The sequence below is a fragment of the Mustela nigripes genome, chromosome 4, assembly GCF_022355385.1.
Source record: "Mustela nigripes isolate SB6536 chromosome 4, MUSNIG.SB6536, whole genome shotgun sequence".
Taxonomy (NCBI): Eukaryota; Metazoa; Chordata; class Mammalia; order Carnivora; family Mustelidae; genus Mustela; species Mustela nigripes.
Window position 1 is genome coordinate 164735840 of NC_081560.1, and position 22706 is coordinate 164758545.

Sequence of the window (22706 nt, forward strand, 5' to 3'; positions counted from 1 at the left end):
GCTACCTCCCCCTCCACATACACACATCCTATTTGCAGAGCGCTGGGGGAGGCGGAAGTGTAGCGTGGGCCCTGCTGTCTAGCGATCTGCAGTCACACACGGCAGCCCAAACTACGAGACTGACTGATGAAGTGCCAAACTGAGCTGTGGGGAATTCAGGAAAGAGCGATGGCATGTCTTTCCCAGAGTCCTTTTAGTTCAATAATGACAGAGCCATTTGAATCTTGTTCACCCTCCTTCAGGCCAGCGTGTATCTGCCTGTTCTCCTAACCCCCCTGCTTCTCCAGAGCTCTGACTCCCAGGCACATGCAAGAGTCGGTTATCTGTGTCCCTGTGGCCTTCCTCATTTTAGTCCTGGTCTTGGGCCTATTACAATACTGGCACGGATGACGGAAGGGGGAGGATCAGGCCAGGTCATAGCTACAGCCCTGGTTTGATTTAGACCCTAGAGGGTTTGACAGCCCATGAGGCAAAGGTGTATAGTCTGAGTTGCTGGCAACCTGCAGCACAAAGTTTGCATGGAAGGACCATCCGGGATCTCCCCTGGTTGGGGAGTCGATTCTGAGGGGGGCTTTCTAGTTTCCTTATAGGTGAGGTGATTGAGCCAGAGGGACAGGATATCTGATTGCCTATGAGGAGAGCTCACTGGAAGACCTGGAGTAAAAATGATGTTGAACATGAGCTGGAAGGAAAGGCAGTTATCTGAGTGACCCAGTCCCTGAGAGGTAAACCCCAGTTATTGTAAGGTTTGGTTGAGTGGACAAGCGCAAACTGCTGTGGCTTACTTATCGGGAAAAACAGCATTGTCTCTGTGAACTTCTGGGCAGGCTGTTACTTCATCCCTCCAAGCCCGACCTACTCAGACTTCAAGCTGAAGGACTAAGCAGCTGGAGGCTCTTGAGCTGGGAATCCAGATCCCGTTCTGTGTTCAGAGCTTCCCCTATGCTCGGCCGTACCTACTGTGGCCCACTGCACCCTAGGCAGAGAGCAGAAGAGGGTGGCAGGAGCGCAAGAAGTGAGGTCCAGATTAGAGGACAGGTCAGAGGGCCTTCGGAAAGTTAAGCCCCCAGAGGAGAGGTTTGTAAGTCCCCAGCACTAGGTAAGTCAGAAGGGTCCTAGGGACAGAGGAGAGGGAAGGTGAGCTTTAAGCCCATCGAGAGTGCATGGGATGATAAAGTCACCACTAGGGGGCAATACGGGGGCCACGGCCCTAGGGGGCGGAGGACGCCAGATGCCCGGAGGCCGTAGGAGTCTCGGCCTCAAACCTTCTCTATTGTGTAAGGTGGGGGGCGCTAAAGAAGAGAGCGGCGCCCTTCCCTGCACCCCACCCAGTCGGCCCCGCCTCCCTGACCCCGCCTTCTAGCCCCCGCCCCACCCCCGGCTCCGCCTCCACCACCCCCCGCCCCGCCTCCGGCCGCGGCCCCTTCCTCCCGCAGCTGGTGCTGTGGGGCCGCCGAGCAGCGCATCGCCGTCTCTATGGCCCGGGATCCGAGCGCAAAGGTGAGAGGCAGGGAGTGCGGGCGGCAGCGGCGGGGCCTGGGGCGGGCGGGTGGAGGGCAGGAGGCCTTCCCCATGTCCATTCCACCCTCCAGGCTGGGCCAGGCCTTTCTCGCCGGCAAGTCTCCCGGTCACGCATAAAGGCTCTAGAGGGGCGCGGGGCAGGCCTCGGGCCGTGCTGGAAGCAGACCCGCCACCGCGGAGTCGGGGACCGGCGCGGGGCGGGGACCCGCGTGGCGAACAGTGTTCCCTGGGATCTGGGTCATGTCTCCTGGCGTCCAGCAGGATCGAAGGAGAGCTTGTCCTCGAGCTGCAGCTAGAGACTGAGATCAGATCTGAGGAGAGGGAAGACCCGCGGACCGTACAGGGTGATGGAAGGAGAGGGTAGCGGGGGAGGGGCTCTCAGGCCAGAAGAGATGGCCATCCTACTGGGCAGAGGGGGATGCCGCCTACACTAAGCAGGTGGACATCTGGGATGAAGGTCGAGAGCCTGCTGATCCAACATCGATCCTGTTTTGCGGGGAGGAGGTTCTCCCCTCAATTTCTTCAGCCCTAGGATCTAATATTCGGAAGGTGACCAGAGTTCAGGGGACTGGCCCTGGGGAGGAACCCAAACTGTTGTACTGGGGGTGGAGTGTGGGGTGTGGACTGGAGACCTTGAAGCCTTGTGGCCACTGGGGGAGGGAGGGCAGCAGCTCCGCCCCCTCGCTTAGCCCCGCCCTCCCTCCCAACAGGTTAAATAAATGGGGGCTGGGAGGCCCTGCCCAGCTCCCACATTTCCAACAGCGGTCTATACGTCGGAGTAGAGCAGCGCTAAGTTACACCATCCACTCCACCTTTCCTTTGCTAAAGCTAGGGGCCTCCCTCCACCTGGGTTAGGTACCCCTCCCCTCCTTTGCAGAGAGGCCCATCCCATCTGAGCATCGGAGGTCAGATGCCTCCCCACATCACTACACACACACTTGGAATCCGGCCTTAAAATTGGAACTTTCGGGAAGGGAGGGAGGCTCTGCACCTCAGTGGGCACCGATAGCCTCCAAGCCTGCAGTGAGAACTGGACCCCTCTTTGTACATATGCTTGTCTCTGCATATATGTAATTGTGTGTTTAAGTACTGTTTAAGTACTGTTCATGTGAACATGAACATGCCTGATCCACTGTATTGGTGGGTTTATGTGCATGTCCATACACAAATGTGTGTATGTGCTGGATCTTTCTGTGAATAGGTGTACAATCCTTCAGATGCACGTGTGTGGGTTTATAACCTTCCTTGTCAATCTCTGAGGCTGTGTGACCTGCTGAATGAGTGGATGTGAATACAACCTTATTTGTCAATGTGTGTGAACACATCTGGCAGGCTTTTACATGAACATATGCATGGACAAACCTCCCTGTGAATGTACATTTGCATGACTCTCCTGTGAGTACACGTGTTCACAGCCCTGTGAACATGTGTGTATGTCTGTGAACATGTGTGTATGTGCACCTATTGCGTGTGTGTTACACCTCTCTGGATTATGTTTGACTTTTGCTGTGAGCCACACTCAGAGTGGTTCCTCTGACCTGGGGTCACTGGGGGAGGGAGTGTTCCTCCTGCCCAATCCTAGGGCTGATAACTCTTAGCCATAGGGCTCTCCGCTGCCCCCCCACCTCCACCCGCTGCTTCCGCACTAAGCAAATAGGAGGCCCCAAAGATAAACAGGTGCGCCTCCACAGTGAGAGGTGGGGCATGGGCAGTTTGCCTGTGACTTCCTGCTGCTCAACCCCCAAACCAAGAGCTGATGCCCTTTCTGTGGTCCAAGGACCCTCTTCTCTCCACTTATACTACATTCTACCCCCTGGGCTCTGACCTCTACAGTGCTGACCTTTACCTCTTAAATAAATGCTCCAAATTTCTGTTCTCCCTCTGGCCAGTTCCTGGTCCTTCCCCTCTCTTCAAGGCCACATAGTTAATATTTGACCTGGAAAGGAGGGGAGAGGCCAGTGGCCCTGTGGCCCTGTCTGTGGGTGTCTGATGAGACTGGGTGGGTCAGGCTTGCTTTACACCGGCCTCATCAAAGAAGTTTTCAAGAGCCAGCTCAGAGGTCAGGCCTATTACAGAGGTCACAGAAGGCCTGCCACCTACTTCTACCCCATCCCCAGCTGGTTGGCTTGAGGGTCCAGGCGTGGGAATAGTCTCCAAGCTGTGCCAGGAGAGGTGGCCAAGAACTCATGGGTCTTATCATTCACTTTTTCCATGTTGCTTATGTCTCAAATGGTCTTGCACACTAGAGCCTCTGGCACAGACTTTACACCTGTGCAGCCCCAGGGCCCAGAGACCAACACACACACCCCCACACCCGCCGCCATGTCTACGAGTGCCTGTTTGCAGGCAGGGGCACGTGTGGATGCCTGGCCAGCGGGTGCAGTATGGACTCGCATGGGCAGAGTAGAGATGTGCACCCTCTCGGAGAGGAATGCTGAGGAGGAGAAACGTCTAATTAAAGAGAAATTCCAGAGGGAGCGCTCAGGCCAGGGAAAAGAAAAAACAAAGGGAAAACGGGACAAAATAAACAAAGGCCCATTAAATGTCTCTGCCCAAGCCTTCTGGCATAAGGCACCCCCGCAGGCAGCCAGGGCAACTGCTGCCCCAAGTTGGGACTCATTGTTGCTAAGAGAAGGCGTACTCCCTGAAAACGGAGCTCCAGTCGAGATGGAGGCCTAGCTTAGCTTCTGACTTGGTCAGAGGAGGGCCATGACTTTGGGTTTGGGCTGGGAGGAATCTAGGGTCTTGTAAGGAGGGCAAGTTCCACCCAATTTTGCATCAGAGCAGAGAGGTAGATAGAGTGACAGTGAGGTGATCCTGACGTGGGATTCTGGGGGCCTTCGTCCACAGGTGCCCCCTGAACTCTGGGGATGATGCCATCTACCTTCTACCCACATACAGATCAAAGAGCTTTTTTTCCTGTTTTTTTCTTTAGAAAACGGACCTCAGAGAACCAGGACTAGTCCTTCTGTTGGGGCAGGGTGATCCCATCAGTGACCTGCAACCCCTCTATGACCCTACAACAACTCCCTCCCACCATGGAGTTTGTATTTGATGCAGAAAGGCAGTGTGTGATCCATCCCTCCCTCTGACCTCTAACCTGGGATTCCATGGCCACACAACCCTGTGATTCCATGTCCCCTCGATTCCAGGACCCTCCCTGGCCCCATGACCCCTGACCTTCCAAGTGACCTCTGTGGACCTTGACCCCTGTGACTGTTCTTCCCCTGTGGCTCTGGCCCTGGCTCCCCTGGGGGTTCTTACCAGTGTGGGCCTCCCCAGGAAAATGTGGGGGAGGCTCTGGGCCCTCTTCCTGAGCTTCCTCACAGCAACGGCCGTCCCTGGACCCTCATTGCGGAGACCATCCAGAGAACTAGATGCCACCCCGCGGATGACCATCCCCTATGAAGGTTAGACACCCCCCCCTCCGCCACTGCAACTTTGAAAGGCAGCAGGAGCCACGTCTGGGAGTAGAGAGGCAGCCCCAGAGCTGGGCTCACTACTCCCACTCTCCCCAGAGCTCTCTAGGACCCGGCACTTCAAGGGTCAAGCCCAGAACTACTCAACACTGCTGCTGGAGGAGTCCTCCGCAAGACTGCTGGTTGGAGCCCGAGGTGCCCTGTTCTCTCTCAATGCCCGTGACATAGGAGATGGGGCGCACAAAGAGGTTAGCCCCTAGAACCTGGAGCACCCAGAAGGTCTCCAACTTTATCCAGCTCCCTGGGACCTCAATTTCCTGGACGCCCTGCGAGCCTTCCATAGCCCTCTGGTCAGACAGCACTGCCCTTCCCAAGCCAGGTCTCCTTTACCATCCAGGGTCACTCCTGAAACTTACTGTACCCCAGTTTCCCCTGTTCCCTAGAGTCCTGTCACCTGGTCCCACAGATAATGGTGAAAGACAAGGGTACTGGGGTCAGCACATCAGCCCATTCCCTTTCCCTGTCTCCAGATCCGCTGGGAGGCCTCCCCAGAGATGCAAAGCAAATGCCATCAGAAAGGGAAAAACAACCAGGTATGTGGTCTGCCCTGTCCCCAGTTCCTTCCTCCTCTTCATCTGGTCAGGGCTGGTAGGGACGCAAATGGAGAGGTACGGATCAGCCAGTCAGTCTCAACAACCACAACAAGCACAAGAGTGTAGCCGGAGCAGCAGGCCCTAGGTGCAGCACTTACAGTCCAAACATCTGGTGACCTACCGGCTTGGCCTGTAGTGGCATCTTAATCTCTCCTGGGCTCCTGAATAATAATCAGGAGAGGGGCGCCTGGGTGGCTCAGTGGGTTAAGCCGCTGCCTTCGGCTCAGGTCATGATCTCAGGGTCCTGGGATCGAGTCCCGCATCGGGCTCTCTGCTCAGCAGGGAGCCTGCTTCCTTCTCTCTCTCTCTGCCTGCCTCTCAGTGTACTTGTAATTTCTCTCTGTCAAATAAATAAATAAAATCTTTAAAAAAAATAATAATAATAATAATCAGGAGAGCAATAGTAACCTCTAGTAAATGCTGACTTAGCTGTTGGATCTCCTAATTCCAACATAACCTTATAAAATCGTTTTATCTTCCATTTGTCAGATGTAAAAAGCGAGGTTTGGTGAGAGAATTGGTCAAATACCCAGGATCCCGTGGAGGGGGGCAGTGAATTGCCAGTGCTTTCCCGATAAAGAACAGGGTGTCTGCAGGGGCACCATGTAGGCCTGTGGAACAGATGCATCTGGAGAGCTTTTTAAGAATACACATTCCCAGGGGCCCTGGCTAGGGTCATGAGTTCAAGCACCATGCTGGGCATTGAGATTACTTAAAAAAAGAAAAAAGAATAAACACATTCCCTGGCCCAAGGATTCTAATTCAGTAGGTCTAGGGTGATGTTGGGATTAGCTGTGTTTAAAGAGGCACCTCTAGGGACCCCCGGGTGGCTCAGTCCTTTGAGGTCTGACTCTTGGTTTCAGCTCAGGTCATGATCTCAGGGTCTTGAGACGAAGCCCCGAAGCCCCGCATCGAGCTCCCCGCTCACCTCCGGCCCCTCTGGTTCCTGGGGCTGGCGCTCAGCGGGGAGTCTGCTTCCTCTCTCCCTCTCCCTCTGCCCCTCTTCCTGCTCTGCCCATCCACCCACTTGTGCTCTCTCTCTCTAAAATAAAATAAATCTTTAAAGAGGCACCTCTAAGAGACTCCGTCAAAGATGCCTGCTGGTCCAGCATGTAGTGTGGGTAGAAAGTGGGGCTGGTGAGGCAAGAGGAGCCCAGGTCACGGAGCACTGTAAGTGCCCAGCTGGGGGATGGGTTTTATTCTGTGACAATGGACACTCTTACCATCTGGCCCTTGACAGACTCTCAAACTTTAGTGTGCGCATGAAGCCCCTGGGTATGTTATAAATGCAGATGCTAGCTCAGTAAGCCTGGGGAAGGGCCCAAGATTCAGCAATTCTAACAAGCTTGCAGAGGAAACAGACGCTGCTGGTCCCCAAGCCCCACTTCAGGTAGCAAGGCTTTAGGAGAACATTTCCCAAGGCATGTTCTGAGGAACACTACTTTTTTTTTTTTTTTTTAAGATTTTATTTATTTGTTTGACAGAGAGAGACACAGTGAGAAAGGGAACACAGCAGGGGGAGTGGGAGAGGGAGAAGCAGGCTTCCCGTTGAGCAGGGAACCCAATGCGGGGCTCGATTCCAGGACCCTGGGAAAATGACCTGAGCCGAAGGCAGACGCTTAATGATTGAGGCCCCCCGGGCACCCCTGAGGAACATTAATTTTTAAAAGAAGGGTTTAATGGTCACATGAGTTTGGGAAGGGCTGTATGCTCAATCCCACAATGCACAGCAATATCCTTAAGGCTCTGAAAAGTCCCCTGATATGGCAAGTTTTCACCATGGTTTCTAACTTATTTGACCACAGAATTCCTCCCTCACCCCCACCTCTTTGTTATGTAAACATCTTGGGGAAGCACTCCTCGAAGAATATTAATCCAGCCCCAAGCACTAGATGAATTAAACTAGAGTGAATCTGGAAGCAGGAAAGGCAATGGGGCTTGGGGGTATCCTGGCGATCAGAGGAAGGAGGCTGAGCAGGCTAGTGGAGAGGAGGGAGAGATACACCGAGGGAGGGACTGGGATGAGACAAAGAGGCCTGCTGGGATTCAAACCCTGGGTACCGGCAGGAGGAGGGATCATTGACAAGGCAAAGAAGTCAAGAGGTCCTCAGCTTAAGGCGTTTAATGGGCAGAGAAGAGCAGTGTGCCTGGAGGGAGTGAGGAAGGGGCAGAGGTGGTGGGACCCTTGGTTCAGGACTCTGCTGAGCCACCAGAGTTTTTTTTTAAATAGAGCAGTGACATGATTTGGTTTACATTTTAAAATGTGCCTTGGAAAGTGGGTTGCCGGAGGGTGCTGACGGGTAGACTATCTCTGGAAGACTACGGCAGACGGTGGTAACAGCAGTCCCCTTTGAAGGCAACAGGGATAAAAGGAGATGCTCTGTTTACAACATAGCCCTTTGTATCTTTTGAATTTTACACTGCATGCATGTATTCCTCATTCACTGAATAAATAAGTCGCTTTCACAGAGCAGCGGACGCTTGGGAGAACAATCAGGCAGTCTCTCTCTTTGTCCAGGGAAGAGGCAGCGGTGACATGGACTGGGGTGGTGGAGGTGGAGGGGAAGGGGACCACGTCAGGAGACATGACAGAATCGTGGAGGAGAACTGAACGTGGGGGTGAAGGAGTGGGAGGCAGCAAGGCTGACTCTTGGTGTCTGGACTGAGACATAGGTTGGATGATGAAGTGAGGTGGGAAAAACTGGATGAACAGGTTTAGGAGGGAAGATGCGGGTTAGGGAGGAGGGAATGAGCTTGGTTTGGGACCTGGTGAGTTTGATGTGTCTGTGGGCTATCAGGTGGAGAGAGGGCCAGAGCCTGGAGACAGATTTTTGTAGTGTCACCCCAAAGAACGTCGGGGGGGTGGGGGGACTCCAGGACAGAGGGACAGTGCTGAGAAGGAGATGTGAGAGAAACATCTCAGGGTGGCGGGAGTCCTGGGAGCCCCAGAGCTGGGCGTGCAGGGGACTTCAGGCAATGCAAGCGAAGCTTGCAGAGTGTTTCAGGTCATCCTAACAGTGAGACAGAAGCCGAGAAGAGGGGTCATGTCACTAGGAAGCCAAAAGACAGTGAGTTCAAGGAAAGTTCTGTGTCTGGGGCAGTGAGCAGGCCCACTGGAATCTCAGAAGGAGCCATGTCCCATGCGCGGGGGCAAGAGCTGGATGACAAAGCTGGATTGATTCATGGAAAAGGCCTCTAAGCAGGCTGGGGGCTCACAGCCCTCCCCCACCCACCCCACAGACGGAGTGCTTCAACCACGTGCGATTCCTTCAGCGGCTCAACGCCACCCACTTCTACGCATGTGGGACTCATGCCTTCCAGCCCCTCTGCGCCGCCATTGTGAGTATGGCTGCCCCCGCCCTGACTGCTGGTCCCAGGCCCCCGGGCTCTGGTCCATGGCCCCAGACTGGTCTGACCTTGGGCCACAGCCCCTGCCTGTCCTCGAGACCACTGACTTCTGGCACCATCTTCCCGCAGGATGCTGAAGCCTTCACCTTGCCAGCAAGCTTCGAAGAGGGGAAGGAGAAGTGTCCTTACGACCCAGCCCGTGGCTTCACAGGCCTCGTCATTGGTGAGCGTGCACTCCCCCCACGCCCTGTCCCACCAGCATACGGTTTGTGGGACATGGATCTCCTTGCGAGGACTCACCACCCACGTAGGTTATGTGCCTTGTGGTATGTGGTGTGTCTCACGCTCAGCCCGTCTCTGCTCCAGATGGAGGCCTCTACACAGCCACGCGGTATGAATTCCGAAGCGTTCCTGACATCCGCCGGAGCCGGCACCCGCACGCCCTGAGGACAGAGGAGGCGCCCATGCAGTGGCTCAACGGTCAGGGGGATGAGGCGCAGGGTGATGGGGGGCGGGGAACTTCATCTTCACTCCCTGCGGCACTGGGCCATCCCCTCCTAAAATTCCCGGCTGCACCTGTCTATTCCTATGCGGTGCTGAGTGAGGGCCGTAGTGGAGGGGATCCCCAGCCTGTCTCAGAGGCCACTTGAACTGCCTGACCCACAGATGCTGAGTTTGTGTTCTCTGTCCTGGTGCGGGAGAGTGAGGCCAGCGCCGTGGGGGACGATGACAAGGTTTACTACTTCTTCACGGAGCGTGCCACTGATGAGGGCCCCAGCAGCTTTGCTCAGAGCCGCAACAGCCACCGTGTGGCCCGCGTGGCCCGTGTGTGCAAGGTGAGTAGGACCAGGTTCAGGGCAAGAGTGTAGGAGCTGAACCTCTGACCCTGACCCCTGACCCTGTGCCCCTACCTCCTCAGGGAGACCTAGGAGGAAAGAAGATCTTGCAGAAGAAGTGGACCTCCTTCCTTAAGGCGCGTCTCGTCTGCCACATTCCACAGTATGAGCTGCTCCGTGCTGTCTGCAGCCTGGACGCCAACGCCTCAGCCCGCACACACTTCTACGCGGCCTTCACGCTGACCACCCAGTGGTCAGTGCAGGGACAGTGGGGAGAGGAGGAACTGGGGACAGTGTGGGGGCTGGGGCAGAGGTCAGTGAGGGTACACTAGGATCCCTTGTGGGGAGGCTGGCAGCAGAGAGAGGATTTCAGGTACACCCAGCTAGCCTGGGGCCAGAGGCCACAGTGGCCTCCTCACCCTTAGGGGAAGCCCTGAGGCCTAGAGCTGGGGTCAGCCAGGGTAACAGCAGGCTCCAAGCTAGGCAGGGGGCAGGGGCAGGGGACAGGCTCCACTCCATGTGGCTCAGCCCCTTCCCCTGTGTCCCTTCCTAGGAAGACCCTAGAGGCCTCAGCCATCTGCCGCTACGACCTGGCCGAGGTGCAGGCTGTCTTCGCAGGTCCCTACATGGAGTACCAGGATGGTGCCCGGCGCTGGGGCCGCTATGAGGGTGGGGTGCCGGAGCCTCGGCCTGGCTCAGTGAGTGCCCAAGTCTGGGGTCCGCCCTGGGTAGACAGAACCCCTGGGAGGGGCAGAAGGATCTAGCCTTGGGGGTGGCGAGGGATGGGCAGGCAATAGATTCCTGAGCTCGCCACCTCTGCCCCTGCCCCAGTGCATCACAGATTCACTGCGCACGCGTGGCTACAACTCATCCCAGGATTTGCCGTCCCTGGTCCTGGACTTTGTGAAATTGCACCCACTGATGGCCCGGCCCGTGGTGCCCACACGCGGACGGCCCCTGCTGCTCAAGCGAAACGTGCGCTACACGCACCTCACAGGGACGCCTGTCTCCACGCCCGCCGGGCCCACCTATGACCTGCTCTTTCTGGGCACAGGTACTTCTGAGCCCTGCTCTGAGCCCTTAGGTAACCGAGTCCTTGACCCTTGTTGACTGCTAATGCCCTGGATGACTTTTGATCACAAGTCCCTGGTGACCATTGATATTGATTCTTCAGTGAACACTCACTGCTGGCCCCCAGTGACCACTGGCTCTGGGTGACTGCTGACTCCTGTCACCAAACACCATGATATTGGACCCTGATCCCTAATGCTTGTGAACCCAGTAATTTCTGCCATGACTAGCCCAGAATTCCCAGTGTCCTGAGGAACTTCTCCTGGCTGAATCCTTGTCCCTGATCTCATGACTCCGGAGCCGCTCCCATCAGGCTATTGCATGGGACCAGAACCAGATTCCATCGCTGGGTTCTGACTCTCTGTCCTCTCCATACCAGCTGATGGCTGGATCCACAAGGCTGTGGTGCTGGGCTCTGGGATGCACATTATTGAAGAGACGCAAGTGTTCAAGGAACCCCAGTCCGTGGAAAATCTGGTCATCTCTCCAGTGCAGGTAGCTTCTGATTCATGATCGTCAATGTGGCCTTGCCAGAGTAGGGGGAGGGAGTGGGTGGCTGGGCAGTGGCCGTGTGTGTCTGTAGGTGGGAGCTGGGGGTGTTACCAACCAGCTTTCCTCTCTGGCTCCCAGCATAGCCTCTATGTGGGGGCCCCTAGTGGAGTCATTCAGCTACCACTGTCTAGCTGCTCCCGCTACCGCTCCTGCTACGACTGCATCCTGGCCCGGGACCCCTACTGTGGCTGGGACCCCGGCACCCATGCCTGCATCGTATTCAGCAGGTCCCAGAGTAGCAGGTGAGTGGTGGCAGGGGGGTCAGGATCCCAGGGGAGGAGGAAGGCCTGCTGACTGTAGAAGACATGGGGGCAGTTGGTGACAGCCTTAGGGACCCTGCCACTGGGGAAAACTAAGCTCACTTCCCCTGGTTCTGCCTCCAGGACGACACTGATACAGGACATGGAGAGAGGCAACCGAGGCTGCGAAGGCCACAGGGACTCGGGTAAGTGACCTTCATGGATGTGAGTAGGCCTGGCTGCACAGACTGTCATTTACCTGTGCATGTGTGTCTCTGGACGGCCATGTCTGTGGGCTTTTGGCAAGGATGTCCTAGCAGAGTCTGGCACAGAGTTAAGTGCTTCACAGACAGTTGTTGCCCAAAGGAGTCATAAATGAGGAGACAGGCTCAAGATGGAAAGTTTTTGTCACTTCTGGAACTTCTAGGCATGTGGGGGGGGGGGGCAGGCAATTAAATGGCCACACAAATAATTGTTTTCGTTGGTTTTTATTAGAAAAGGAATATTTACAACTATGACAAGGGTTTGAAGGATAATGGGTACTTCCCTGAGGAAAATCCCTGGGCTGCTCCCTGAAGAGCAAATGTTAATAGGCACAGCTAACATGTACTAAGTACTTCCTGGTGGCAGGCGCTGACTGAATACACACACACACACACCATGTCACTTTCTCTCACAGCAGTCAGGGGACAGGTGCCATGATCCCCATCCCTGTGAGGGGCAATCTCTCTGAGGTACAGGGAGAGTAAGTAAACCACCCAGAGTTAATAAGCTAGGAAGTAACAGGGTCAGAATTCAAACCTGACCCCAAGCAGCCTGACTGGAGTTTGTGCTTTTCATCACTGCTGTGCTCTTTCCTGCAAGAAAACCAGTGGAGGGCAAGGAGAGGGGGTGACAACCCAGCAGAAGGAACAGCAGGCAGATGGGCTTGGTGTGTTTGAGAAAGGGCTGGAGAAGTGGGCAGGGACCAAGGTGAGGCAGGGGGGTGGCATAGTTGGTATGGTGTTTTTACAAGGTCACCCCACTGCTGCATGGAGAATGGATTAGATGGCGGCCAGAGGGGACCAGCTTCCCCAGTTGGGGAAGAAGAGAAGTGAACAGGTCTGAGATGGGTTCTGGAAGCAGAGTCTTGGTGAGATTAGATATAAAAGCGAAGGGGAGAGAGAGGCAAAGGAAACTTCCAGGTTTCTTTCTGACTTAAGCAATTGAGTAGCTAGTGGCGCCATTCACTGCGATGACAATTCAAGGAAAAGACCTGGTATAGTCTGGGAGGGAGGCTTTGGCCTTAGTTCATGTGCCATGCCCCAGAGGCCTCACACCAAGAAGCCCTGCAGGCGGAAGATGTCCGAGTCTGACAGTCAGGAGAGAACTCCGGTGGAGGTTGAGATTACGAATCACTGGCGGATAGCAGGAATTGAAACCACTGCGAAGAGCCAGTGCAAACCTTGGGAACCTTACATGAGAACATGAGTGCAGGAGACCGTTGTCAGTTGTCACTGTGGTTCCAGATCCTGTGCTTGCTGCTGGGGACGCAAACAGTGAACCATCTGGCCTGCCATCTCCATTGTCCTCCCTGAGGTAGACAAACATTGACCACTCCTGTCTCTCACCCCCCCTCCAGGGCCACCACCACCCCTGAAAACTCGCTCTGTACTCCGAGGGGATGATGTCCTCCTGCCCTGTGACCAGCCATCCAACCTGGCCCGGGCCTTGTGGCTGCTTAATGGGAGCACGGGCCTGAGTGACGGGCAGCACGGCTACCGTGTGGGTGTGGATGGGCTACTGGTGACAGACATACAGCCTGAGCACAGTGGCAACTATGGTTGCTATGCCGAGGAGAACGGCCTCCGCACCCTGCTGGCCTCCTACAGCCTCACCGTCCGGCCAGCCACACCGGCCCCAGCTCCGCAAGCCCCTGCCATGCCCGGGGCGCAGCTGGCACCTGACGTGAGGCTGCTCTACGTGCTGGCCATCGCTGCACTTGGCGGCCTCTGCCTCCTTCTAGCTTCCTCCCTCCTCTACGTGGCCTGTCTTCAGGGAGGCAGACGAGGGCGGCGAAGGAAATACTCTCTGGGTCGGGCAGGCCGGGCAGGGGGCTCGGCCGTGCAGTTGCAGACCGTTTCAGGCCAGTGTCCTGGAGAGGAAGAGGAGGGCGACGACGGGGAGGGGCCTGGGGGACTGGAAGGTGGCTGCCTCCAGATCATCCCTGGGGAGGGAGCCCCAGCCCCACCGCCTCCACCTCCCCCACCCCCGCCGGCCGAGCTGACCAACGGGCTGGTGGCTCTGCCCAGCCGGCTGCGCAGGATGAACGGCAACAGCTACGTGCTCCTGAGGCAGAGCAACAATGGAGTGCCAGCAGGGCCCTGCTCGTTCGCGGAGGAGCTCAGCCGCATCCTGGAGAAGAGGAAGCACACGCAGCTCGTGGAGCACCTGGACGAGAGCTCTGTCTGAGCCCAGCCTCGTAGGACAAATGCTCTTCCAAGCCAGCCTGTCTGCCCCAGGCTGGGCTGCTGTTTCCCCCACACAGCCACTCTGTCGTCACCCCCGCAACTCCAGGCCCTTCTCCCAACTTTTTGATGTCCCTGTAGGGCTAGCAGAGTCAGGCCCAGCCAAAGCCCCCTCCTCAGTCTCCACAGACCCATCTGTGAGCAGCCCAGGCCAACCGGTGCTCCTCAGAGGTGGGTACTCCCTCAGGACGTGGTATTCTGTAGACCCGGTCCCGGTTCCTATTCCCGTAACCCAAGCACTTGGGTTGCCCCATTTCTTTGCTCAAACCCTTCCTCTTTCTCCCAGGCAGGGCTCTGCAGGTCCAGATGACCTCAATGTCACCACCCTCTGCATGGCCCTATGTGCTGGATGGTCCCGAAACCAGACAAGACCTCTGCCAGCCGCCAGAGCCACCTGAGCCCTGCGTACATTCACATGTGCACATGGATGAATGTCCATCAGCTGGGCTGCAGGGCCCCTGCCCCCACCTCCTGGTGCATTCTTGTATTTCACCTCTCCTGGACTTTGGGTACCCTTCCAATTGCCACATCCCATACTATCTAGTCCTCTCCCCTAGTTCCAGCCAGACCCATGTAGTGACCTCTTTGGCAAGAGCTTGGGAACAGGCCAGCCAGGGGAGGTAAGACTGTGTCATTCCCCTCTTCTTCCTTAATGTGTAGCCCTTGTGAGTCAGCACCCCCATCCCCTTGGTCACTCTCAAGAGTGACAGACAGAGCCCCAGGCATGTCCCTTCACACACATGTGCTTACATTTCCACATGCATTTCTGAGCCTCCCTTTGCTGCCTCGGACCTAGCTGTTGGGTTTGGTCCGTGGACATTTCAGAGGGAGAGCCGTCTCCCGTTCAGCTGTCCTCTCAGACATTTCCCTAGGATGGGTGACCAACACTGCAATGAGCCAGCCTCCCTTTGGGGGACCAAGCATTTGCTACCCCTAGACCAGAGCAGGGGGAGGAGATCTGCTGTCTCACCTGGCACATGAAGCCCGTTCTTGGAACTATGCAAAGGGCAGAGGCTGGGAGTTTGGATGCTTGGCTCCCACCCCTGTCCTACCTCACCGGGGCACTTTCAGGGTCCAGGGGCCTCTGAAGTCTCCAGGCCCATACGGGACAATCAAATCCTGACTGAGCTCCCTCATTCCCCTTGGGTGAGGATGACTGTTATTTTTGTAGTTGAGAACGTGGAATCCCCACGGATTTTTACTGCCCTTCACTCAACCTCTCCCACCTCCACCCCACAATGAATGTATTTATTGTAAGAACGGCTATACTTCTTTAGGAATGCCCCCACTCACCACCCAGGTGGGCAGAACAGGCATGTGACAGAGTGGGGAGCCTGGGTTCCGCTCCTCCCCCTCTTGTTGGTCAATAAATGCCCTCTCTCCCCACAGTTCTGTGTGTTCCACTTGGTCTAGGCTGGCTTTCCCTGATCGCCAGGGGGCAGGCTTCTGAGCCTATGGATACACTGCTGCAAGGTTGGCTCTGCTCCCCATAAAACCATTTGCAGAGAAAACTGGGATCCTCAGTCTCCATCTGGCTGCCCTGGGCAGGTACACAGGCCTTCATAGGACTCTTATTACTCTCTGATCATGGTGATAAGGGCCTGACAGACAAAATTACAACTGTTCAAGAATTCAAAGGATTGTAGGTTTTTACCTCCTGGCTCTTTTCCTCACCATTCCTCCCCCTTGCTTTAGCTAAGCCTAGAAGATGTTCCCGGTTTGTTTTCTCGCTCATCCACAGGAAGCTTTTCAGTACCTCCCCTCCCCCAACAAGGGACAACATGAATTCCTTTCTGCAGAGGGGCCTGTCTTGGGAAATAGGACCCCGGCAAGCTTGTTACCAGAGATCTGACCTTAGAATCACTCTCCAAGGGTCCAGACTAGATTAACCACATGGCCTTTGATACTAACCATCCTGAAGGGTTATATGTTCTGCTTCTGGCTTTAGGGTAATGAAAAGTGAGGTTATTTTTTAAATCTACACATATTTTGAAGACCTCAAGTGTAAACGTATGTTTATTAACCTCAGGTTGGTTTTTTTTTTTAATTTAAAGACTGTATTTATTTGACGGGGCGGGGGGTGAGGGGAGAAGCAGGCTCCCCACTGAGCAGAGAGCCCGATGGGGGCCTCAATCCCAGGACTCTGAGATCATGATCTGAGCTGAAGGCAGAGCCCCAACCTACTGAGCCACCCAGGCGCCGTCACCTAAACATTCACACGGGTATAAAGTGGTTATCCTAATGCCATGTTCACAGCAGAGTGTAATTCTTCTCTAGCTCAAAGGTTGCAGATATAAATGGTTGCATAAAAGGTTGCATCTTCAGATGCCAATCTTGAAACCTCATGCTGGGATTTGAGATCACTATTCTCAGACTGGACTTCAGAACAGATCCTGTAATATCCTTGAAGTCAGGTCTCAGGGATGTCAAATAAGGAAGAATTAGGAGACAAAGTCACTGCCCTGCCTCCTGAGCAACGAAAACACAGCTCTTCATCCCAAGCAAAAGCTTTGGCGTCAATTTCCCTTTCGATGGGCTCTGTCTGCCTGTGTGGGCTTGGAAAAAGAGGAAGAACCACCCCCACTGGGGTGAGAGTCCAAAGCCTGGGATTGGAGTTGGTGGAGCAACTCTTCATGGCACTTGCACCTGGGCTATGGCAGCGTCTTGAACCTCTCGCGGGCGCAGCCCACCTAGCGTTGTCGGTTTGTTGGTGAAGGGGTGCCACTGACCCTGGATGCTAGGGCTGTCCGTGTGGAAGGGCTTGCGGATACGGATCACATCCAAACCCGACTGGTCCGCCAGCTTCTGCACGAGCGTCGCAATTTCCTCGACGGACTTGCAGTGGATGCTCTCCTCGCGCACTGCCCCGTTAACTGGCCGACGGGAGGGGGTGGGAGGAAGCGGATGGATCAGGGGTCAGACCCGCGAAAGGCGAGCCGGTCCAGCCTCCCCCCCTCCCCCGCACGTTGCCCTCCAGCGTTCTTCCGGCCCCACTCACGGTATTCGGCCACTACTCTGGGCACACAGCACGGCCGCGAGTTCACGTATATTACGACCCCCGGGTTCCGTCGGGCGAAGTCGGCCACCTCCTGTTCCACGAACTCCCTGAGGAAGCCGAGAAGAGTAAGCACAGCGACCGCTGACCCGGGGCGACCTCAGCCCGGAGAGCACCCCGCGCCCTTCGCCCGGCTCACCTGGCGCCGCGAGACGACGCCGCATCGCGGCTGAGGCTAAAGCTGAGACGCTGCAGCTGCTGCACGTAGCGACCCAGCCCGTTGTGGAGGACACTGGCCAAGAAGCGGCTCGGGGTCCCGCGCGCCGTCATGTCCGCAGCGCCCAGGTAACACAGACCAGCCTGGAGGGCAGGAGTGGGGTGGGGGGCGGGACGAACGCGGAAGCTTCCGGTTCCGGGAACACTCGCGCCCCGGAGTTTTGCTTCCGCGGTCACGGCGGGAGGCGCGCCAGTGACCCACGTTGCGGGCTAGATGGGCGAGAGGATGGTAGTGACGCGCGGTCAGGGTCGCGAGCAGCACAGCTTTGGTCAGTAGAGCCGAGGGAGGACACGGGCGCGGGGTCGAGGTGAGAGCGGGGACTGGCGGGAGCCGCCCGGTGGCACTGTAGTCGTGGCGAGTCCCCTTTGAGGGCAGAAGCGGCGAGGAGGGCCTCCACTTGGGGGCTAGCGCTTTGGAGTCCGGAACGACGCGGGCGGCGGTAGAGATGGAGACGACGAGGAGATCCCCTGGCCGGGCGGGAGTGGTGAAGAGATGATCTAGAGAAAGCACAGCGGTGAGGGGCAGCGTGGAGGGTGGTAGAGGTGAGGCAGTGGGTGTACGGAGCCATAGAGGTAGAGAGCCATAGAGGTAGAGAGCCAGAGAGAGGCACACGGCCGTGAAAGATGGGCACAGATGTGAAGTAGCAATGCAGAGGGGTGAAGAGGATTCAGAGAGATGATTATGAGGGACAAGTTGAGAGAAAGAAACCACCTCGAGTGGGCTCTGTAGAGTGCTGTGCTGAGGATCCCTAGGTCCTGACCTAGTGAAGGCACCCAAACCAGGGAGGAAAGCATTTCAATTAGTAACTTACTCGATTTGACTAAAAATGTGGGTACTTCTTCGAGGTGGGTACCCCCTCCGTATCCTGCTGCCCCTGCGTGGGGAGTGGATGGGTCGGAGAGGCCTGCCCAGAAGCTTGGTCCCAGGCCCTCCTCGCAGAAGGTACAGGAAGGAGGCTCTCCCAGCCTTGGAGGTACCAGTGTTGCCTGTAACTGCAACTGAAATCCGTCAGTATTTGCGAGCACATGGGATCCCCTTCCAGGATGGCCACAGCTGCCTGCGGGCACCAAGCCCCTTTGTGAAGGCCTTGCAGCTCAAGGACCAGACTGGTGCTACTGCTTCCTTCAGCCTTTTCATTGACAAGACCACAGGCCGCTTTCTCTGCATGAGCAGCCTAGCAGAGGGGAGCTGGGAAGACTTCCAGGCCAGCGTGGAGGGGCAAGGGGACGGGGCTAGAGAGGGGGTCCTGCTTGGTGAGGCCCCAGAAGCTGAGGACAGTGAGGAGATCCGGAGGATCTGGGACCGAGCCATACCTCTTTGGGAGCTGCCTGAACCAGAGGAGGCCCAGCTGGCTCGTGTGATGTTTGGCCTTACCAAAGTGACAGATGACACACTCAAGCGTTACAGTGTCCGGTATTTGCGGCCCGCTCGCAGCCTTGTCTTCCCTTGGTTCTCCCCTGGAGGTATGGGATTACGAGGCTTGAAGCTACTAAGTGCTGAAGGCCAGGGAAATGAAGTACATTATAAGGAAACCACCATTCCCCGGCCTGGTATCTACTGCAATCTGTTTGGATTACCACTGATCAGTCGGCGAGATGTTGAGGTGGTACTGACAAGTCGTGAGCTGGACAGCCTGGCCTTGAACCAATCCACAGGACTGCCCACCCTTGCCCTACCCCGAGGAACGGCCTGCTTACCCCCTGCCTTGCTCCCTTACCTCGAACAGTTTCGACGTATTGTGCTCTGGCTGGGAGATGACCTTCGGTCTTGGGAAGCTGCCAAGTTGTTTGCCCGAAAAATGAATCCCAAGCGATGCTCCCTGGTGCGGCCTGGGGACCAGCAGCCCCGTCCCCTTGAGGCCCTGAACCGAGGCTTAAATCTTTCTCGTATTCTGCGTACTGCCCTGCCTGCCTGGCACAAGTCTATTGTGTCTTTCCGGCAGCTTCGGGAAGAGGTGCTAGGAGAACTGTCAAATGTGGAGCAGGCAGCTGGCATACGCTGGAACCGCTTCCCAGACCTCAATCGTCTCTTGAAGGGTCATCGGAAGGGTGAGCTGACAGTCTTCACAGGTGAGCCCTTGGGAAATCACTACTTGGGGTAAGAGGCAAAGGATCAGGTGACAAAAGCACATGGGTTTGGGACATGACAAATGTTAAAGAGGAGGTTTCTCCCAACTTTGAAGCCCTTGCTCCAGGTCTTGGTTTTAAGGGTAGAACTTTCCTCCCTCACCCAGGTCTGTGTTCATCTCCTCTGCAGGGCCAACAGGCAGTGGAAAGACGACATTCATCAGTGAGTATGCCCTGGACTTGTGTACCCAGGGGGTAAACACACTCTGGGGTAGCTTTGAGATCAGCAACGTGAGACTAGCCCGGGTCATGCTGACACAGTTTGCTGTGGGGCGGCTAGAAGAGCAATTGGACAGATACGACGAGTGGGCCGACCGCTTTGAAGACCTGCCTCTCTATTTCATGACTTTCCACGGGCAGCAGAGCATCAGGTAAGATTCTGAGGCCTAGGGTTTTCAAAGAATGGGAGAACAGGAGAACAGATCCCCAACAGAATTTTCAGGAATGCTGGCTTTTTTGCTGGGCTGGTTTACAGAGACTGCTTGTAATTGACTCTTGAATTCTTTGCCTCTTCCTCTCCCCAGGACTGTCATAGACACAATGCAACATGCAGTATACGTCTATGACATTTGTCACGTGGTCATCGACAATCTGCAGTTCATGATGGGGCATGAGCAGCTGTCCACAGACAGGTGACATCCTCTTGTCTCACTGGAAAACCCACTCGAACATGCATGTCTTCTCAGGCAGTTGGCCCCTAGGCACGCACACTGTACTCTTTTGTTACTTGAAATGTGTGTTTGCACACACCACCCCATGTGTATTTCTGTCTTCATAGACGTGTGAGTTGTGGCAGTGGGATGGATGGATAGGGACCTAAGTGTGAGTCCTTGGGTAGAGTGGGGTGGGTGGTTTGCAGGGAGCTGTAAATGAATCAAGAGTATGGATATGTTCTCATCCTCTGTCTGAATATGCCTTTACTTTGTTGGGGTTGGGGCAGGATTGCGGCTCAAGACTACATCGTTGGGGCCTTTCGAAAGTTTGCAACAGACAATAGCTGCCATGTGACACTGGTCATTCATCCCCGGAAGGAGGACGATGATAAGGAACTGCAGACAGCATCAATTTTTGGTTCAGCCAAAGTAAGTGGCCTTTAGAGGAGCCTAAACTTTGGATAGTAGAGGGGACAGGTGTGACCAGGGATGGCCTTCATTCAGCCTTAAATCATCTTGACTGTCCACCTGGAGGAGGCAAGAGACAGCCGCCTCTGGGGCCATGACATGAGAAACACGTGTGCTAGGAATACAAAGGCTGATAATAGTTAGTTGGTTCTTTGCCCTCTTTGCCCTCCAAGAGCTCACATCGTCCAGTGGGGAAAATAGTAAGACAGTGATTATAACTCAGTATGATAAGAGCTACAATAGGCAACACAGGTATTTGGGGAACAACAAGACATCTGAATCGGCCTGGGACATCTGGGGAGACTTCCTGCCCATTTGGGAAGAGGAGGTGTCAACAGAGGTTGGGTTGAGTTCTGGTAGACAGTAAGTGTTAAATAATTGAATAAATGGGAGGGCCTTGTGGGCAGCAGGACCAGCCCGATCCTGGAACTTCCAGGGATATGCTGAGTGCCTGTTACATGCTAGGGCTGGGCTGGGTACGGGGAGTCCAGGGTGAGGAGCACAAACTATGCCACAATGGAACAAACATGGAGCTAGGGAAGAGAGTGACACAAAAGTGCAAAGATGGTGGTTCTTCCTTTATGGGAATCAGGAATGGTCTCTGATGAAGTGTGACATTTAGACTGAGACCTGAATGACAAGAAGATGGGGTAGAGTGGGGTAGTGAGCTGTGGAGGAGAAGTGTCACAAGCAGAAGGAACAGCATTTACAGAATCCGGGGCAGTGAGATAGTCGAGCAACTGAAAGACTCAAGTGGCTGCATCATCATGGTCAGTAGTTCAGGGAGCTTTGCCATTCTTCCCTGGAGGTTCAGCCTTCCTTTCTTCTTCTCATGTCTTCTCACTGCTGCTTCCTTCTCCTGCCCCCATCCCCCAGGCAAGCCAGGAAGCAGACAACGTTCTGATTCTACAGGACAGGAAGCTGGTCACTGGTCCAGGGAAACGGTATCTGCAGGTGTCCAAGAACCGCTTTGATGGAGATGTAGGTGTCTTCCCACTGGAATTCAACAAGAGCTCTCTTACCTTCTCCATTCCACCAAAGAGCAAGGCTCGGCTCAAGAAGGTCAAGGATGACAATGGGCTAGTGACCAAAAAGCCCTCTTCTGGCAGAAAGGGAGCTGTGCCCCAGAACTCTGAGACTTGCTTGGGTCAGGCCCATCACTCCAACCAGCCAAACCCCTCCAAGCCCTCAAGGTGAAGGCACTGGAGAGCTGGACTCTGAAATGAACCTGACAAGACACAGGCTGAGACATAGACTTTCTTAGTCCTCTGCTTAGGCTACCTCTGTCCTGTGGTCTCAAGCTAGGGACCCCCCCTCAGTCAGAGGGGCCTACCTAGGGCAGAATTCCATACCGGAGAATTCAGTTTAGCAAATATTTGAGAACCTCCTGTGTGCCAAGCTTTGTTCTAGGTCCTGGGAGTACAACAATGACAAGACGGATGAAGTCCCTGCTTCTCTAGACCCTGCAGTCTGGTAAAGGAGACAAGAAAAAAAATGAATAAAACATAGTTTCAGGTAGCGATATATGCTATGAAGAAAAAACAGTAATGCAGTAATGCTTATAGGCTAGTTTAAGGTCTGAACAGGTATCTCTAAGCAGAGGACATTGAAAATGGGGCCTAAAGAACTAGGACTGAGCCATGTGGACATCTAGAGAGAGAAGGATCCAAGCAGAGGGAAAATTAGACACAGGCCCTGAGGTGGGAATGAGCAAGTTGGTTCAAAGCACTGGGTTCGGGCCCCCTGAACCTGGAAGGGAATAGAGGACTTCTTGCCAAAATTCCAGCCTAGGTTTGGAGCTACAGGATGACATACATTGTGGCCTCTGCGGTCCACTCTGGATCCTGCCAGGAGGTGGTTGGCCCCTGTAATATCAGAGCCCCAGAGGTGGAAGCTGGCCAGAGAAGAAAGGTGTGAGCCCAGAGTGCCTGCCACCTGGACACTGATACCATGTTATGCTGCCTCAGTTCACTGGAGTGGACACAGTCATAACTTTTTGTAGAGCCTTTTCTAGTTACACTGAAAAAAAATTTTTGCCATA

The 22706-nt window shown here is 55.2% G+C and overlaps 3 protein-coding genes across 5 annotated transcripts; 2 read left to right on the plus strand and 1 right to left on the minus strand.

The window, feature by feature from the left end:
- The first annotated feature begins 1390 nt into the window (after window positions 1-1390).
- Window positions 1391-15534, plus strand: SEMA4G (semaphorin 4G). Of its 2 annotated transcripts, none has more exons than XM_059398371.1 (16): window positions 1391-1500; window positions 4457-4931; window positions 5040-5188; window positions 5471-5533; window positions 8834-8932; window positions 9071-9164; window positions 9308-9421; window positions 9608-9777; window positions 9861-10030; window positions 10331-10475; window positions 10609-10831; window positions 11228-11343; window positions 11479-11642; window positions 11784-11845; window positions 13261-14317; window positions 14433-15534. In XM_059398371.1, exons 2-15 carry the CDS (start codon window positions 4808-4810, stop codon window positions 14088-14090), a joined length of 2523 nt encoding a protein of 840 aa, XP_059254354.1. In that variant the 5' UTR covers window positions 1391-1500; window positions 4457-4807; the 3' UTR covers window positions 14091-14317; window positions 14433-15534. The 2 variants fall into 2 exon arrangements, with proteins under 2 accessions (XP_059254354.1, XP_059254355.1); XM_059398372.1 differs by having other exon boundaries at window positions 14437-15534.
- A 610-nt stretch (window positions 15535-16144) lies between these two features.
- On the minus strand, window positions 16145-17538 carry MRPL43 (mitochondrial ribosomal protein L43). The gene is made up of 3 exons (XM_059398382.1): window positions 17341-17538; window positions 17145-17251; window positions 16145-17019 (listed from the first exon to the last, which is right to left on the minus strand). Exons 1-3 carry the CDS (start codon window positions 17469-17471, stop codon window positions 16778-16780), a joined length of 480 nt encoding a protein of 159 aa, XP_059254365.1. The 5' UTR covers window positions 17472-17538; the 3' UTR covers window positions 16145-16777.
- A 54-nt stretch (window positions 17539-17592) lies between these two features.
- Window positions 17593-22706, plus strand: TWNK (twinkle mtDNA helicase). Of its 2 annotated transcripts, XM_059398374.1 has the most exons (6): window positions 17593-17725; window positions 18264-19487; window positions 19675-19915; window positions 20069-20176; window positions 20485-20626; window positions 21542-22706. In XM_059398374.1, exons 2-6 carry the CDS (start codon window positions 18308-18310, stop codon window positions 21860-21862), a joined length of 1992 nt encoding a protein of 663 aa, XP_059254357.1. In that variant the 5' UTR covers window positions 17593-17725; window positions 18264-18307; the 3' UTR covers window positions 21863-22706. The 2 variants fall into 2 exon arrangements, with proteins under 2 accessions (XP_059254357.1, XP_059254356.1); XM_059398373.1 differs by having other exon boundaries at window positions 17593-19487.